The 16,282-nt window shown below is 41.6% G+C and overlaps 1 protein-coding gene across 6 annotated transcripts in view; it reads left to right on the top strand.

The window, feature by feature from the left end:
• The window catches only part of WIPF1 (WAS/WASL interacting protein family member 1), a 75,114-nt gene extending 60,005 nt beyond the window's left edge, over nt 1-15,109 (top strand). For all 6 annotated transcript variants that reach the window (XM_039495433.1, XM_039495434.1, XM_039495435.1 and 3 more), the window contains 6 exons: nt 1,143-1,272; nt 4,103-4,267; nt 6,471-7,238; nt 10,660-10,875; nt 13,123-13,236; nt 14,418-15,109. In XM_039495433.1, coding sequence (XP_039351367.1) covers nt 1,143-1,272; nt 4,103-4,267; nt 6,471-7,238; nt 10,660-10,875; nt 13,123-13,236; nt 14,418-14,473 — 1,449 coding nt within the window. In that variant the 3' untranslated portion in view covers nt 14,474-15,109. The remainder of the gene's footprint in view (nt 1-1,142; nt 1,273-4,102; nt 4,268-6,470; nt 7,239-10,659; nt 10,876-13,122; nt 13,237-14,417) is intronic.
• Nucleotides 15,110-16,282: the final 1,173 nt, after the last annotated feature.

The raw sequence follows: 16,282 nt of genomic DNA on the forward strand, positions 1-16,282 counted from the left end.
CATCTTGGCTTCACATGTATCAGATATGGACTCTGAATGCTGGGTGGAAGAGAGAACTGTTTCAAATTAGGGTATGGCTACATTTGAGAGTTGCAGCGCTGGGAGTTACAGCGCTGGTCGTACAGCTGTGTAGGGAAAGCGCTGGTGTGTGGCCACACTCACAGCTACCAGCACTGCAGTGTGGCCACATTTGCAGCATTTGCAGCGCTGTTGGGAGTGATGCATTATGGGCAGCTATCCCAGCGTTCAAGTGGCAGCAACGTGCTTTTCAAAAGAGGGGGGTGGGGTGGAGTGTGACAGGGAGCGGGGGAGAGAGAGAGAGTGGATTTTTGGAGCCGACACTGTGTATCAGCTCCCTGCCTTGCAAAATCAGAAAATTTTCCCGACCCCTTACTCTTAACTGCAAACAGCCTGCAGACCAGATAAGCAGTTGCTCCAACGGACTCCCTTTCTCCCCCCTGCCCCCGCTGTTTCTATCCTCAAGCAAACACTCATCCCCCTGCCTGCCTCATTCACAGCAAGGTAGTGGGTTATCTCAATTGATTGTTCACAGTTACAGATCGATCACAGCAAACGGGAGCTGTGTTTGTTTTTTAGATAAGCAGCTCCCGGAGCCCCGAGTTCACAACAAAACAAAGAGAGGCAGCATAACAAAACAAAGAGAGTAATTTAGTTAAAAGCATTCTGGGATATCTCCTAATACCCTGGAGGCTAATAACAGCGCTGGTGTGTGGCCACACTTGACGAGCAGCGCTGCATCACCAGCGCTGCACTCGTTATACCCCAAGCAGACCCAGGTGTACAGCCAGCGTTGCAGCCAGGGAGTTGCAGCGCTGGATGTGCCCTGCAGGTGTGGACAGTTACTAATTGCAGCGCTGGAAAGCCTCCACCAGCGCTGCAACTCTCAAGTGTAGCCATACCCTTAGAGTGACAATGGATCCTGAGTATTGAAACAGAAGTAGATTTTTGGGGACCAGAATCTTTGTTTGCAAGGCTAACTGCTTTTAGTGATACATTTGCAAGAGGGAGACTGTGACACGAAACTTTTTTTATGTTAAAAATGGAGGTATTCATTACACCCCTTACTTAAGCATGATGCTGCAGTTTTCTTTCATATCTTTATTTGTTGTTTCATTTTGCAGGCAAATACCGAAAAGCCTTCCTTAAACAGGTCTGAACAAGCGGGGCGAAATGCTCTCTTATCTGATATTAGCAAAGGAAAAAGGCTAAAAAAGGCTGTTACTAATGATAGAAGTGCCCCTGTTCTAGACAGTAAGTACAATTCTGTTTATTTTAATGTAGTTAATGAATGGTGAGTTAATATGTTTTTATAATCAGCAGGTGAAGAGATGCAGGATGGTCAGGCAAAAAAATTATTAAATGGTCCAATAATTTGCTATATTAATGCATGTTTTATATCACTTGAGATCTCCATTACTGTTTATAAAATGTGTATAGTAATTTGTGTGCTAACTCTGGTAAGTCTATAGCAAAATGTAATTGGCACAACTAAATGTAATGGTGGGGAATAGGGAAAAAAGTGTATTGCTTTTGAGTTTTGCAGTACATGCTTATTTTAAAGGCAGACTGCAGTGATTTTTTTTAAGTACTTCTTTAGACGGCTATAGAAAAATATTCTTAATTTCAAAGGAGTATATAAAAATATATGCATCCACCACTGATATGAAATGGTCAGCTGTTTTAATAATTACAAAAGGAACTGCATCTTGATGTCAGGACAGGAGGATGAGAGCTGCTAGTATACACCCAGGATGAGTGGTAGAAGCAACCTGCATTCCACAGGTACCACTGGCCCTTTGGCTCTGACTAGGTGTCCATCTTATATGGATGGAAACACAAAATGAAAGAAAAGATCCAGAAAAATATCTGGTAAAAGCATATACTGTTCCCTGAATCTCTGATCTTCCTGTTACAATGCTTGAAAATCTAATCAGTCTGATAACATTTAATATGAAACAATTACGTATTTATGTACAAGTTATTTTTAAAATATCTCCTGAATTATTTAGTAATGTTCTACTTTTGATCAAGTGCATGGAAACACTCTTTAAATCCCATTACAGTTTTTCTGCAATGTACTAAAAGTCTCTGCACAACAAGACAAAAGTATGTGCAGTGCTGAGATAGTGCCTGGGTTGAGTCCTTATTTATGAATTGACCCCAGTATATCTAAGCAAAATCTTAGCCAAAGCTCTGAACCTCTGCTACACCTGGGAGGTGTCACTCGGATGTGTGCAGTCGCACCATGCTGGGGTGACTCCTCTAGAGTTACCTAGCTAGACATTTATTTTCTATGCATGCAGAGATGCTAACAGGCAACTTCACCTTGAATGAATATGTGCTAACAATATGTGTTAGTGTCTGTTCCAGCTTGTGTTTAGGTGTGATGCTCTGAGTATCTGTCCCAGATCTGAAGAAAAGCTCTGTGTAGCTTGAAAGCTTCTCTCTCTCACCAACAGAAGTTGGTCCAATAAAAGTTTCTTCGAATTACTTCTTTCCAGTCTGGGGGGAAGAAATGGTGTGTGGCTCAACCTGCCAGATAGTGTTCTGTAGCAACTTAGTTGCATGACAGTCTACCTGTACTGGAGGAGGCTCTCCATCCAGTTGAGCTGCTACAGTGCATCAGAACTCCACTTGGCAGATGCAGAGGAGACTGGAAAAGCACCATTCCTAAGAACTCTGGGAAGGTAGGAGAGAAACAGGAAAGAGGATCAAGAAAATAAAAGCCCATCCCTTTAGTAGGTCATGGGGCTGCTGTTTGGTGACAGTAGGCATTCATAGCCAGATTAGCTGATGGGAAGCACAATGACAGGCACTCAAACCAGACTTCCACAGTGGGGGTGTAGAGAAATACAGCCTGGTAGCCCAACATGTTTTAACCCTGGATTTTAATGGGAAGATGACTGAAGAACACCAAAGCACTGAAAGGAATGAGATTCTTAGAAGTGAACCAGAAAAAAACAAGCAAAGTAAGATTTAGGGCTGCATTCAGCGAGGTGCCTAATTTGAGGCATGTAGATATTCCCACTGAAAGCTAGGCACGTGTTTCACTACTCTGCTGAATTGGAGCTATCATGGCAAGGCAATCAATGGGAATTAAAGGTAGATTGAATAGTAACATTAAAGATGATGGGGTCTATTTTCTTGTTTGCATGAGTTAGGAAACCATGAAAGACTAAAGTCTCATAGCAGGAACTCTCCAGAGGTTTACACCCTAAGCAAGTCAGCTGAATTTGGCCCAGTGAGCCTAACAAAGGGGAAGGGTGCAATTGAGCACTTCCCCATAAATACATCTTTTCTCTTTAAGGGAGAGATTACTGAATAGTGCGGCTCATCCACAGACCTGAAAACCCTTTACAAAGGATGGAAATTTCCATTCTCCCCTTTTTTTAAAAATGTGGAAACTGAGGTGCAGAGAAATGTCTTGCTCAGGTTCACATGGTATCTGTGACAGAGCAGGGAATAGAACCTAGGTCTCCTGATTCCCCATCCTGTGCCCTGCTCATTGCACCGTGCTGCTCTAAAGTAGTCCCTGGCCTTTAGAACCAGGAAAATACTTTCACATGCCATTTCAGTTACCGTGTCGATATTTGTCATGGTCAGAGTAGAAAGAAGCATTTTTCTATTATGACCATTTCTACTGATTGGAAAAACAAGCTAAAATCCATTCCTAGGCCCTCCCAAAACTATCTTAAAAACAACTCCTTGATCTCTTGGGGGGCTTTGTTCAATGTGTATTTGTGGCAGCAACCCCACTGGTGACTGAGATTTGTGCACATTCCAAGCCTCCAAATTGGTCAGACCACCACCAGAAGGACAGCTCTTCCATCTATAACCAAGCCTATAAATCTGGGGAAGGTGGAGAAGGATTAGGGACCAACAGCATGGGGAAAAAATGGAAGCCCAGCATGAAAGTGTGGCTGAATACCACATGGAATTATCATTGCCCCAACCTATTCTAGTCCCAACTTCTGCTCTGTGCCTGCTTCATAATCCTGTAGTCCAATACAGCGACAAGAAGAAGGAGAGGACATGAAAAATACTGGCTATGTTTTAAAATTCCTGATTTTTGTTTCAACAGAACCCAAAGGATCTGGTGGTGGTGGCGGCGGAAGTGGCGGAGGAGGAGGAGGAGGAGGTGGTGGTGGTGGCGGCGGCGGCTATGGCGGAGGAGGACCACCTGGCTTAGGAGGCCTGTTTCAGTCAGGAATGCCAAAGCTCAGATCTGCAGCAAATCGAGATACAGGTAAGGAGGATTTCCCAGATCTGTGAATTCAGTCAAGATATTAAAAGCTTTCTAAATGATAAATTTACAAAAACATTCATACAAGAGTAATAAAATAATGCAAGAGTTCTTTGGCTCATGGAATGCTTCCAAACATATATAAACAAAATACAACTAAAATATCATTAAGGGGTTAACTTTAAACTCTGAAGAAAACCAGCATTCAGTCTTGTGCCTCAGTATTTCAATCTCTATAGCAGGTACAGTCATCCCTTGAGTAACTAGGTACAAGGAAGGGAGTTAAAAAGAAATGCAGTTTCAGACTTGAATTTGGCTTTGTGTGTTTCATTCTTAGTGCTATGTTATATAGGGATATTTGGGGGAGAGAAGTTAATTCCTTCATTCTTTCCCCCCCCCCATTCCTGAAGGTATTACTGAGAGATAAAGATCTCAGGGATTGAGACCTCACCTGTAGTGTACAGTAATAAGGGCCAGATCCAGTCCATTGCTTTGTGTGTGCGCACCCTCAAAGTGTAGCATCAAGAGGATCCCAAGCTAGAACTCCCTTAAGCTCAAGGGAAACTGGCCTCCTCTTAAACTGGAGAGCCCATTTCAACCCCAAGGGGGCATAATTTACCTGTTAAGGTATGTGGCAAACATCCCATCTGGCTGCTATGCAAGCTATCATCAGCGGCATGCATTAGCTGGGCATACACACTTTTTTGCATTTCACAGGTTTTCAAAGGAGCTACCCCATGGAACAAAGCAGATTCTGTGGCGGGCAAGACTTATAAAATTGGGGATTTGCCACTTGTCAAGGAAGGTTGGGCCCTAGTGATTATTGACATGGGAGGATGTAATGGCTCCATCTAAATGTGTACTTAGGATGCTATTAATGGCCTATGCTCATTACAGATCTAACTTAATCTTTCAGCACATGTTGACACAAAACAGACTTCCAGAGATGGTTTTATCTATGTTAGTCTGTGCTGGGAACTCTTCTTAATCCAAAGGTTCCCAGCATAATAGACCAGTGTTTCTTCAATTGCAAAACTGCCTCCTCCAGAGAAACACAAGCAAATCTATAAAAAATGGATATTGGAAGAGGGGAGAAATGGGAGAGGTTTTTTTCTGGATTACTTTCAAGTCCTCTTCCTTTTGCTGAATTCTAGTGATCAAATATTGATTGAAAGTTAAGACGCTTCTGCTCACATGTTGAAAACCCTAAATCATTGTTCTTCACAGTTTTTTCCAAGGGGAGTTTCTTCCCTCCATGCTGCTCATGTTTGCATCAGGGAAGCCTGAAAATAAATCATATTATATCATTATTAGCAATGGTCCTTAATCGCTCTAGTCCAGTGGTTCTCAACCAAGGGTATGTGTACCCGTGGGGGTACGCAGAGGTCTTCCAGGGGGGTACATCAACTAATCTAGATTTTGCCTAGTTTTACAACAGGCTACATAAAAAGCACTAGTGAAGTCAATACTAACTAAAATTTAATACAGATAATGTCTTGTTTATACTGCTCTATGTACTTACATTTCAGTATATAGTATAATATTTATATTCCAGTTGATTTATTTTATAATTATATGGTAAAATATGAGAAAGTAAGCCATTTTTCAGTAATAGTGTGCTGTGACACTTTTTTGTATTTTTGTCTGATTTTGTAAACAAATAGTTTTTTAAGTGAGGTGCAACTTAGGGGTACGCAAGACAAATCAGACTCCTGAAAGGGGTACAATACACCTCTACCTCGACATAACGCTGTCCTTGGGAGCCAAAAAATCTTACCACGTTATAGGTGAAACCGTGTTATACTAAACTTGCTTTGATCCATCGGAGTGTCCCCCCTCCCCCCCAGGAGCGCTGCTTTACCACATTATATCCAAATTCATATTATATCGGGTGGCATTATATCGAGGTAGCGGTGTAGTTTGGAAAGGATGAGAGCCAGTATCGTTTGTATGCCATCCTGCTGTGATAGAACATAATGGCTACTTAGAAGCTGTTGCTACAAATGCATTTAAAGTACCTATTGAGTAGTCTTATGGGGACAAATCCTGAAGACTTCAGTCAGTCCTTACAGCCAGTGCAAAACTCCCAGTGCATTCAAGTAAAGACTTGAAAATGTGGCCCATTCTCACAGTGTGTTTTACCTTCTCTTGGCTATTGCCCAGCCCTTTACCCTGATATGAGTAGTATTTACTTCTCTGTTTCCAGATTCTGGAGGAAACAGACCTCCCATGCTACCACCAGGAGGAAGAACAACATCTGCCAAGCCTTTTTCACCTCCAGGTGCCGTAGGGAGATTTCCAGGGCCTTCTTTGGGGCAAAGAAGTACCGCTCCCGAACCACAGAGAAACCGAATGCCACCTCCGAGACCTGATTTTGGTTCCAAACCAGATACAGGACCTCCTCCAGTGCCAAATACTCCGAGACCTGTTCCATCAGGTTTACACAACAGAGTGTCCCCTCCTGTGCCAGGAGTAAACAGGCAAACCAATGCAGGGCCTATCCCTCCATCTTTCCCAGGAAACAGAAATACAGGATTCGGAGGATCTATTCGCCAGTCGACTCCAAGTTCCTCACCTTCTTTCTCTAACAGACCTCCCCTTCCTCCTGCGCCTGGCAAGTCAACAGATGACAAGCTGCCGCCACCACCACCTCCAACAGGAAACAGGGCATCCGTCAACCGGGAACCTTCCTTTCCACCTCCACCACCTCAAAACAGTAAACCTCCCGTTCCTTCCACACCTCGGCCATCCGCTGTCTCACAGGCTCCACCCCTGCCTCCAGGCAGACCAGGCTTACCTCCAGTTCCACCCATTTCCAGTGGAAATGATGACATGCCGCGTCTTCCACAAAGGAATCTCTCTCTAGGTTCTCTTGCTCCTCCCAGCTTGCCTGGGGCAGGTCGATCTGGCCCTCTTCCTCCCCCTCCAAATGAGCGGCCTCCTCCTCCAGTAAGAGATCCACCTAGCAGATCAGGTATGGCAGTGTGCTTTTTTCAGCTCTCCAGACTACCCTTGTAATGACTAAACTAATTGTTATCCACATGGTTTCAGTGAAGTAGCTGAATTTACTTCAAACACCAATTTCCTTCATGCTTTTTAGAATGTAATATGAGCTGTAGCTTTAAATCGATTGACATACTTTGCTGTTTATTTGCCATATAAATTAAAGCTATAGACCAAAATGGCAATCAGTTTTAAAAATTGAAGTCCTCCTTTCACTGAAAAAGTGTGACTGACTGGTTTAATCAGTTACATCTTTAAAAATCACTATTCAGACTCGAATTAACTACCATGACCTGAGTTTGATTTGCAAGTTATTTTTGCAGGCACATGGGTCATGTAGTTGCCACTTCATGTAATACTACCTTTCTTCAGTTGGGCTGATTACAAGCACCATTCCACTCAAGTCATTTTTAGTAGTAGTAATTATTCTGTAGTATTTACACATTCATTATTACTATCATAGTTAATAGCAATGACAAACAGTATGTTTGATAATTATATTTTTTGGTGCAACAAAGTTATTTTATCTGTGGGTCTAATCAGATGAGTAATCTTTACCCCCGGGAGTAGTACAGTTTGTCAGTGGCAATGTTCACAAGTAAAGGTTTGCAGAAACAGGCTCTGTGCGTGTTAAACATCATGTACACTTACGGTGGTATTTAAGTTATTTTAATGTATACAACAGTAGTTATCATAACAAGTGTCATTATATTTGAGTCAACTTTGTCACTTATCATATGCAGATTTCTAACAGAAAGAATATTGTTTCCATGATGATATTTCATAATATACTTTGCCCTGTGCCTTTTATTACTAATGTTCAAGAACATAGATTATACCCTTATTGTTAATAACAATCTTCTTGATGATATAGTAAATAGAAGGAGACCTTGTGTTTGCTTCTTAATCCATATCCTTCCAATATTTACATTGTTTTTAGTTGGAATAATTTATCTTGTTATCTTAAAGCGGGGTAGGCAACCTATGGCACGGGTGCCGAAGGCGGCACGTGAGCTGATTTTCAGTGGCACTCACACTGCCAGGTCCTGGCCACTGGTTCGGGAGGCTCTGCATTTTAATTTAATTTTAAATGAAGCTTCTTAAACATTTTAAAAACCTTATTTACTTTACATACAACAACAGTTTAGTTATATATTATAGACTTATAGAAAGAGACCTTCTAAAAACTTTAAAATGTATTACTGGCACGCGAAACCTTAAATTAGAGTGAATAAATGAAGACTCGGCACATCACTTCTGAAAGGTTGCTGACCCCGGTCTTAAAGTTACTAAAATGAATTAACCCTCTCTAATGGAGCACCATTCCAGGATTGCAAGCTGTAGTTGCATGTAAATGTAGACCACAAAGTACGTAGGATTTCTTATGACACATTTTTGCTTTTGGATAGTGGCACAATATCTGCTGATTTATTTTTAATAAATGTCTCTGTAATACATCTTTAATAGATGTAACTAGATTTCTTTGAGCCGAGGGAATACTTGTTATAAAAAAATGACTTAGGAGAATTTAATTGTGTTGATTAATTGCCCCACATTATGTGCGATATCGTTCATGCTGGCTTTAGGCATGTTACCGCTACAGTAGTTCAAATATACTGACATTGGAAATGTTAAAATCTGTGTGTGAGGTCTGTTTCTAATTCAGAGACAGATTCGTGTACTGCAGCCACAGCAGAGCCTGGCATGCAGCAAATATTTGTGTAAGAGAGAGAACTGATCCCACACTGCGTAACACTGCCATTATTGAGCTGAATTCTCCTTTAAACTATGCCACTGGCAGAATCTGGTCCTAACACCCAGCGTGGTATGGGAAAGGGAGTGAAGAGTAAAGTGCCAAAGTTTGCTGACAATACAAAATTGTTCAGGATAGTTCAGTCCAAAGCTGGCTGTGTAGAGTTACAAAGGGATCTCACAAAACTGGATGACTGAGCAACAAAGGGGCAGATGAAACCCAACATTGATAAGTGCAAAGTAATGCACATTGGAAAAAATCATCTCAACTATACATATATAATGATGCATTCTAAATTAGCTGTTCCCACCCAAGAAAGAGATTTTGGAGTGCCCATAGATTGTTCTATGGAAACTTCTGCTCAGCAGTCAAAAAGGCTAACAGAATGGTAGGAACTGTTAGGAAGGAGATAGCATTATGATATTTTTCTATCATATTTTCTACTATATAAATCCATGGTGCGCTCACACCTTCAATACAGTGTCTTGTTCTGGTTGCCCTATCTCAAAAAGGATATAGTAGAACTAGAAAAGATTCAGGGAAAAGCAACAAAAATGATAAGGGGTATGGAACGGCTTCCATATGAGGAGAGACTAAAAAGATTATGGCTGTTCAGCTTAAAAAAGGAATGACTAAGGGAAGATATGATAGAAGTTTATAAAATCATGAATGGTGTGGAAAAAAGTGAATAGAGAAGTGTGTTTTACCCTTTCCCACAATACAAATATCAGGCATCACCCAACTGAAATTAATAGTCCATTGGTTTAACAGAAATAAGAGGAAGTACTTTTTCACATAATGCACAATTAACCCGTGAAACTCATTGCCATGGGATGTTGTGATGGCCAAACGTATAACTAGATTCGAAAAAGAACTAGATAAATTTATGGAGGATAAGTCCATCAATGGCTATTAAGCAAGATGATCAGGGTGACCCTAAACCTCTGACTGTCAGAAGCCAGAAGTGGAAGCCAGGAGTGGTTCACTCCAAAATTGCCCTGTTCTGTACACTCTCCCTGAAGCTGTGGTACTGGCCACAGTTGGAGGCAGGATCCTGGGCTAGATGGACCATTGGTCTGACTCAGTATGGCCGCTCTTATGTTCTCTTGGTTCAGAGAGCTCTTACACCACTTCCCATCCCGTTACCTTAAAAGAGGGTGTGGCTGAAGGAAATGGGGTATGGCCAGGACCCTCTGTGCTGCCCTGATGCTCCATTGTAGTTTCAGCCCTTTGTGACCATTTGCAGCCAGCATAAGTTAGAGCAGCTTTAGGGCTGCATTAACATGGAACGAAGAGACCAGCCCTGCACAGAGGCTATATGAGGCAAGGGGAGTGGAAAGATGACATTTAAGCCTCCTTTCTGTGTAAACATGCCCCTTGAACCTGCACTCTGTACAGATCAGCCACACCCAGGGGAGAGTGGATCAGGAAAGAGATGTCAAACACTGCATTACTGTGTTCCCTCCCTCTGGCTGAAGGAGGCAGACAACCCTCCCCATTGCTTTTGGAGCCCATCAAAGCTAGTGTCCTATCTGACACCCTTCAGAGCGATAAAAGACAACAATGCTTAGAGCTGATAGAATAACGGTAGGTTTTATGGCACAATAGATTATTGATTTGATTCTCTGTCTTGATTCAGGACCCCTTCCGCCTCCTCCCCCTGTAAACAGAAATGGCAGCATTTCACGGGCATTGCCTGCTACTCCACAGCTGCCTTCCAGGGCAGGATTAGAAAACCAGAGAGGTGGACCAAGGCCTCCACTTCCTCCTGACAGACCTGGTTCCGGAGCTCCTCCACCACCACCTCCTGCACCATCAGCAATCAGAAATGGCTTCCCGGACTCGTCATGTGAAGGTGAGCTGCGTTCTCAGACATACGCAACATATGTCTGTCTAAGTAAAGCTATCAGCATTTGCCCCCCCCACAAACGTTAAATGAGATACTTCAATGATGCTTAGAGTCTGATTCTGAGCTCTCACCAGTTTTACACTGGAGTTGTTCCTGACTGACCCCAGTGTAACTTGGGTCTAAAAAGGCCTGCCATATGGAGTTATCTAAATATTTTAATGTGGAAAACAGAAGTGCAAAGTTAACAGTACTACTGACATGAACATACTAGCATGCCAGTGGGACTTCAGCAAGCACTGGACCTCAGAAATAACCATTCAAAGGTAACCTAAAAAGAGGAAACGTGTGTGCCATTCTTTGCTTCTTTATGCTGTATAAAGAAAGCCTGAAGGATTTTTTTTTCCATGTTAAAAATTCAGGTGGTCTCTGCCGTGAAACCCTTTGGATGACTGAAGTAGTGGGATTATGACATCACAGGAGACAAAGTAAAAGCTGAGCAGTAGTGAAGGAAAGGGATCTTTAGTCAAACTGTTTAAAACTTTTGCGGGTTTTCCATTTTGGCTACTAAACTGTGGGGATAAAGAATATGTGCATTAAAGATGAATCAGTCCTTTCCTTTCAATTAAGGCATGAGCTCGCAATATACATTTGCATCTCCCAACAAAATCAGGAAAGACTAGACTTGACATTCCTGATATTTCTAAGATAAAAAGAAAGCAGAAAAAAAGACTATAAAATAATCCTTCTGAGTTTTCTCGATGCAGCATAAGAGGCAAAACTGGATGCAACCACTTTTTTCTGTGCAAATCACCATTAGGGGTCAGAACCTACATAGTTCCTTCACAAGCAGAACTCTAATTGAAATCAAGGTGAGTCTTGTTTGCCTCAGGAATGCAAATCTGGGCTCCAAAATAGTCAATCCTGTGGTCAATTGTTGGTAAAGTTCACTCAGGTCATAGCTGGATGACATCATATAAAAACCTACATTACAAGCGTGTTACGGTTGCAAAGTGCTGGAAATGACAAAAAACAAAGTTGCCTATGTGCCCTTATTCTGCCCCTTGAGCACCTGCATTCAGATACAGGCAGTGTAATATGAGCACAGGCTATTTTTTCCAGGATCTTGATTTACTACAAATATGTCATTGGAATCCGACCCCTCTTTTATTGTACAGGGAAATGTGGGTCTCTAGCGATTGAAGAAATACTGAAACCTTTAGCTTTATTTTCACACTTTTTACAAAAGATGCACATTTCTCCTTGATTATGCATTTTCTCACAGTGCTGCTAATTTTTCTTTTTTCTTTGAACATTGAATTTTATTGGATGCTGTAGTGGTTCTAGCTGTTTGGATACTTTGTACATCGATGAGGTCTCAATAGCCATAATGCAAATTCAGCACCCTGAATCCTACTACACATTTCTGTAGTAGGCAATAAGATTAATTTAATATAGACTATGTAGGGCCAAATTTATTATATGCATAAGTGGGTGCAATATTGAGAAACAGCCTAGAGTGAGATCCTCCCACCAACTCCAAGCTCTTTACGTTGCATTCAAGGGCTGGAGTAATGTAAAGAGACTCTCTGAAAGCTTCATAGCTGACTATGGGAGGATCCCCCCAGCATGGGCACTGTGAAAAGACAGTCATAAGGCTGCCCTCCAAGGACTACCCCGTACAAGCCATAGCACAGGGGCCATGCCCGGGTGGCCCCAGCACACAGCACTGCAGAGATTCAAGGCAGTGCTGTGGGGCCTGGAGGGCAGCCCAGGGAAACTACCATAACTTAGCTTAGGCAGCCCTATCTATGCCAAGGCTTGAAGCCACCATCCCCTTGGGCAGCGAATCTCAACCCTGAAGGCTAAGTTCTTCTGCACAGACGGTAAGGTGGGTGGAAGACACAGAGTCTTCATATAACATTCTGAGTCACACTATTAGGACTCTTGCGGATTTCAGTGGACTCCTGTTTGGATTATTTGTCTTAGTTTGTTTTTAATGGAGCATTGTAAACAATAAGACAAGGCAGGTGCAATGATGTAAATGATCAATGAATGATGAAGTGAATTCAGGCTAATTTGGGCCATCTTTTTGTTCTGTATTTGTACAGCATCTAGCACAGTGGGGTTCTGGTCTATGACTTGGGCTTCTAGGAGGTACTGCAATACAGAATGTGTAATAATATCAATACGACACAACTCTTCTGTTAAGAATTGTTACTTTTAAAATTTTCTTGTAACTGTTTTTCTCCCCAGATGAGTGGGAAAGCAGATTTTCCTTCCATCCGATATCTGACCTGCCACCTCCAGAGCCATATGTTCCAATGAATAAAAGTTACCCCAGTAAACTAGCAAGGAATGAAAGCAGAGGTATGTTGTTTTGTTTTTGTTTTTGTTTTGCCAAATATTATTAATTTTGAAAGATAGTAGTCAGGCCTTCAGATGGCCTACTGATGGATGTAGTGAAAAAACCTATACAGAGTAGTGCGGGGATAAAAATATTTAGAATTGGGAACAATTTGCATCTCTATGTATCTGCTTTTCCTTAGTAGACTGAGTTTACTAATTTCTCTGCTAATTACCATTACCCCTTTTCTATTAGCTATTGGCTGCACACACCATGCAACCTAAAAACTCATAATTCTCACTTCAGACATACAAACACAACTCCCATTGGGATTGTAAAGGTGTTGGAGGGCAGAATAGGGCCTAATAGATCTCTCAATATTTTTGTTGGTGGTGGCTTGAAGAAATTTAATGGTTGAGTTCTCATGTATACAAATAGTGTAGATGTTCCCTGTGCAAGTCCCTCTTCTGTTGTTGAGAACAGACTCTATAAACACGAAAATATGTAAAATCTCTTTGGGTAAAAATGGGAGAAACCAACATCCTCTTAATAAGTTAAGATTTATAAGTCTAAGGGCCTGATCTCACACCCTATTCAGTCAGGAAACACTGAAAGATTGTTTGCAGGATCAAGTCCTATGAAACTTGATACTTTTTTTTTTAAGTGGGGGGAGGGCCTGGGAATTGTATACCCTTCTCAAATTTAATTTGCCTAGTTTTTGGATGGAAATTTTCTTGTGGAGAAATGGTGCTTTGAGATTTTATCACACCTCAAATCTCAAATGGTGCTTTGAGATTTTATCACACCTAAAACTTCAGTGTTTTTATTACAATTGGCATTTGTTTTAAAGTCACAGTAAGACTTAATGCCCTTGTAGAACTGATAACTCTTATTAATGCTAATAAGAGTTGTAGATGTGTCCTCAAGAGGCGGAAAAAGCCAAAAGGCAGAAAAACCTCATGCTTTTTGGTATTTGGGCATTAAATAGTTACTTAATAGGAACTATTCTGTACATCATTTATATTTCTTAACTTGGTAAATAAATCATCCAATAAACTACACAAAACTGCTCATAAAATGGATAATACGGGTACTTAAAATGAGTAGTTCTTCACAAATCGTTTCATGAGGAGCTTGGGCATGCTCTTCTGTGTGAAAGAAATATATCATGATGAACACAGCCATCTCTTTCTTTCATTTCTAGATGGCTCTGGCCGAAGGGAAAGAGGTGTCCCACCGCTCCCACCTATACCGAGGTGAAGTGGATTTCCAGCCCTTCTCAGGGTGACTGCTGGTTTTAGATTTCTCTTGAATTACTTCTCACGCCCATGTCATTGGAAAGTTGCCTCTTCTGCTTTATTTCCACTTTTGGCTTGTGATTAGGGGTAATTTGAGTATCTATTAGAGAAGTAAGGTACAGTTTATGAACCATAGTTGCTTAAAACTATAGATTTTACTTGCTTATATAGCAGGCTGTCATGAAAGGCATTTTGGGGCCCATATATAACAATATACATATTCTTACTGGGTCCCGTCCTCTTCCCAGTGACCTTGGTAGGAGTTTTGCCATTGAATTCAACAAGAGCAGGTGCAAGCCCACTAACTAGTTTGTGGGACAAAGTCCAATAATTTACTGCTGTCTGCCTGGAAATTAATCACATGGGGACGGCACACATATGAGATTCCCTTGGATCTTTTTTTGCATGCTTCAACGCCCTATCCTGCTTCTGCATGCTACTGCTCAACTTTATGTGAGTCTGCAAGTTAATAGTTCAACCCAAATTCTTTTGACCATAGTTTAGCCCAGGGGTCGGCAACCTTTCAGAAGTGGTGTGCCGAGTCTTCATTTATTCACTCTAAATTAAGGTTTCGCGTGCCAGTAATACATTTTAACGTTTTTAGACGGTCTCTTTCTATAAGTCTATCATATATAACTAAACTATTGTTGTATGTAAAGTAAATAAGGTTTTTAAAATGTTTAAGAAGCTTCATTTAAAATTAAATTAAAATGCAGAGCCCCCTTGACCGGTGGCCAGGACCCGGCAGTATGAGTGCCACTGAAAATCAGCTCGCGTGCCACCTTCGGCACATGTGCCATAGGTTGCCTGCCCCTGGTTTAGCCTGTCAAAAATGTGTGTCTATGCTACAGATTGCACACCCTTCCCCTGAGGGTGACAACTAAATAGCATCGTTTTCTGACACCCCATCAGCACTGGGCTCCAGCAGAGGCTATCTCCAGCCTTCATTCTTGAGGGAAAACGTTACCATGACATGAAGGAGAATTCTCAAAGAAAAGAGAAAATTGAGAATTCAGCAGTGTAATAGTGTCCTGTATGGCCCTGATGCCTTGTTTTGTAATAGTCTTATGCTGTTAATCTCTACTGATCCTTTCCATTTGGATGTGGATCATGCCCTCAAAATTGGATTACTGTAATGCTCTTTGTCGGGCTACACCTGAAGACGGCTCCAACTACGGCTAGTACAAAATGCACTAGCCCCCTTAATTATATGCTCCTTCTGTGAAGCCTGCTAACACCTGTGCTCCACAGGTTGCATTGGCTTCCCATTTGTTTCTGAGTATAATTCAAGATGTTTTTGACTAATGAAGCTCTGTGTGGTTTGGCTGCTCGAGTGCTTCTCCCTTGTGTTGCATGGCAATTGAGATCAAGTGAGTGCTTGAATGAACGGCCCTCACATTTAAACAGGAGGGATCTGGTGGAAGGGCATTTTCTAGTGAAAGCCATAAACTCTAGAACTTGCTGTCCATGCTGGTTCAACAGGGGTGGAGTGTATTGACCTTCTGAGCTTGCTCCATGGCCTGCCTGGGTCCAAACTTTTGTTTCAGAGGGTATCAGGAGGGATCTGAAGGAAATTCCCTTCTTAGGAGAAAGCAAACGTTTTTTAGGTATTGTGGTGATTGGTGAAATTGCCGAACTGCCTCTAAATATTGTACATGAGCAAAGAATGTTTGTTTAGTGCATTTTATAAACTGATGTAAACAAATGGAAAAAGACATTGGAAATCATAGGAGGACTTTGATTCTGGATTTGAACGTGTCTGATGAATGTA

This window comes from Mauremys reevesii, linkage group 11 (assembly GCF_016161935.1).
Source record: "Mauremys reevesii isolate NIE-2019 linkage group 11, ASM1616193v1, whole genome shotgun sequence".
NCBI lineage: Eukaryota > Metazoa > Chordata > Testudines > Geoemydidae > Mauremys > Mauremys reevesii.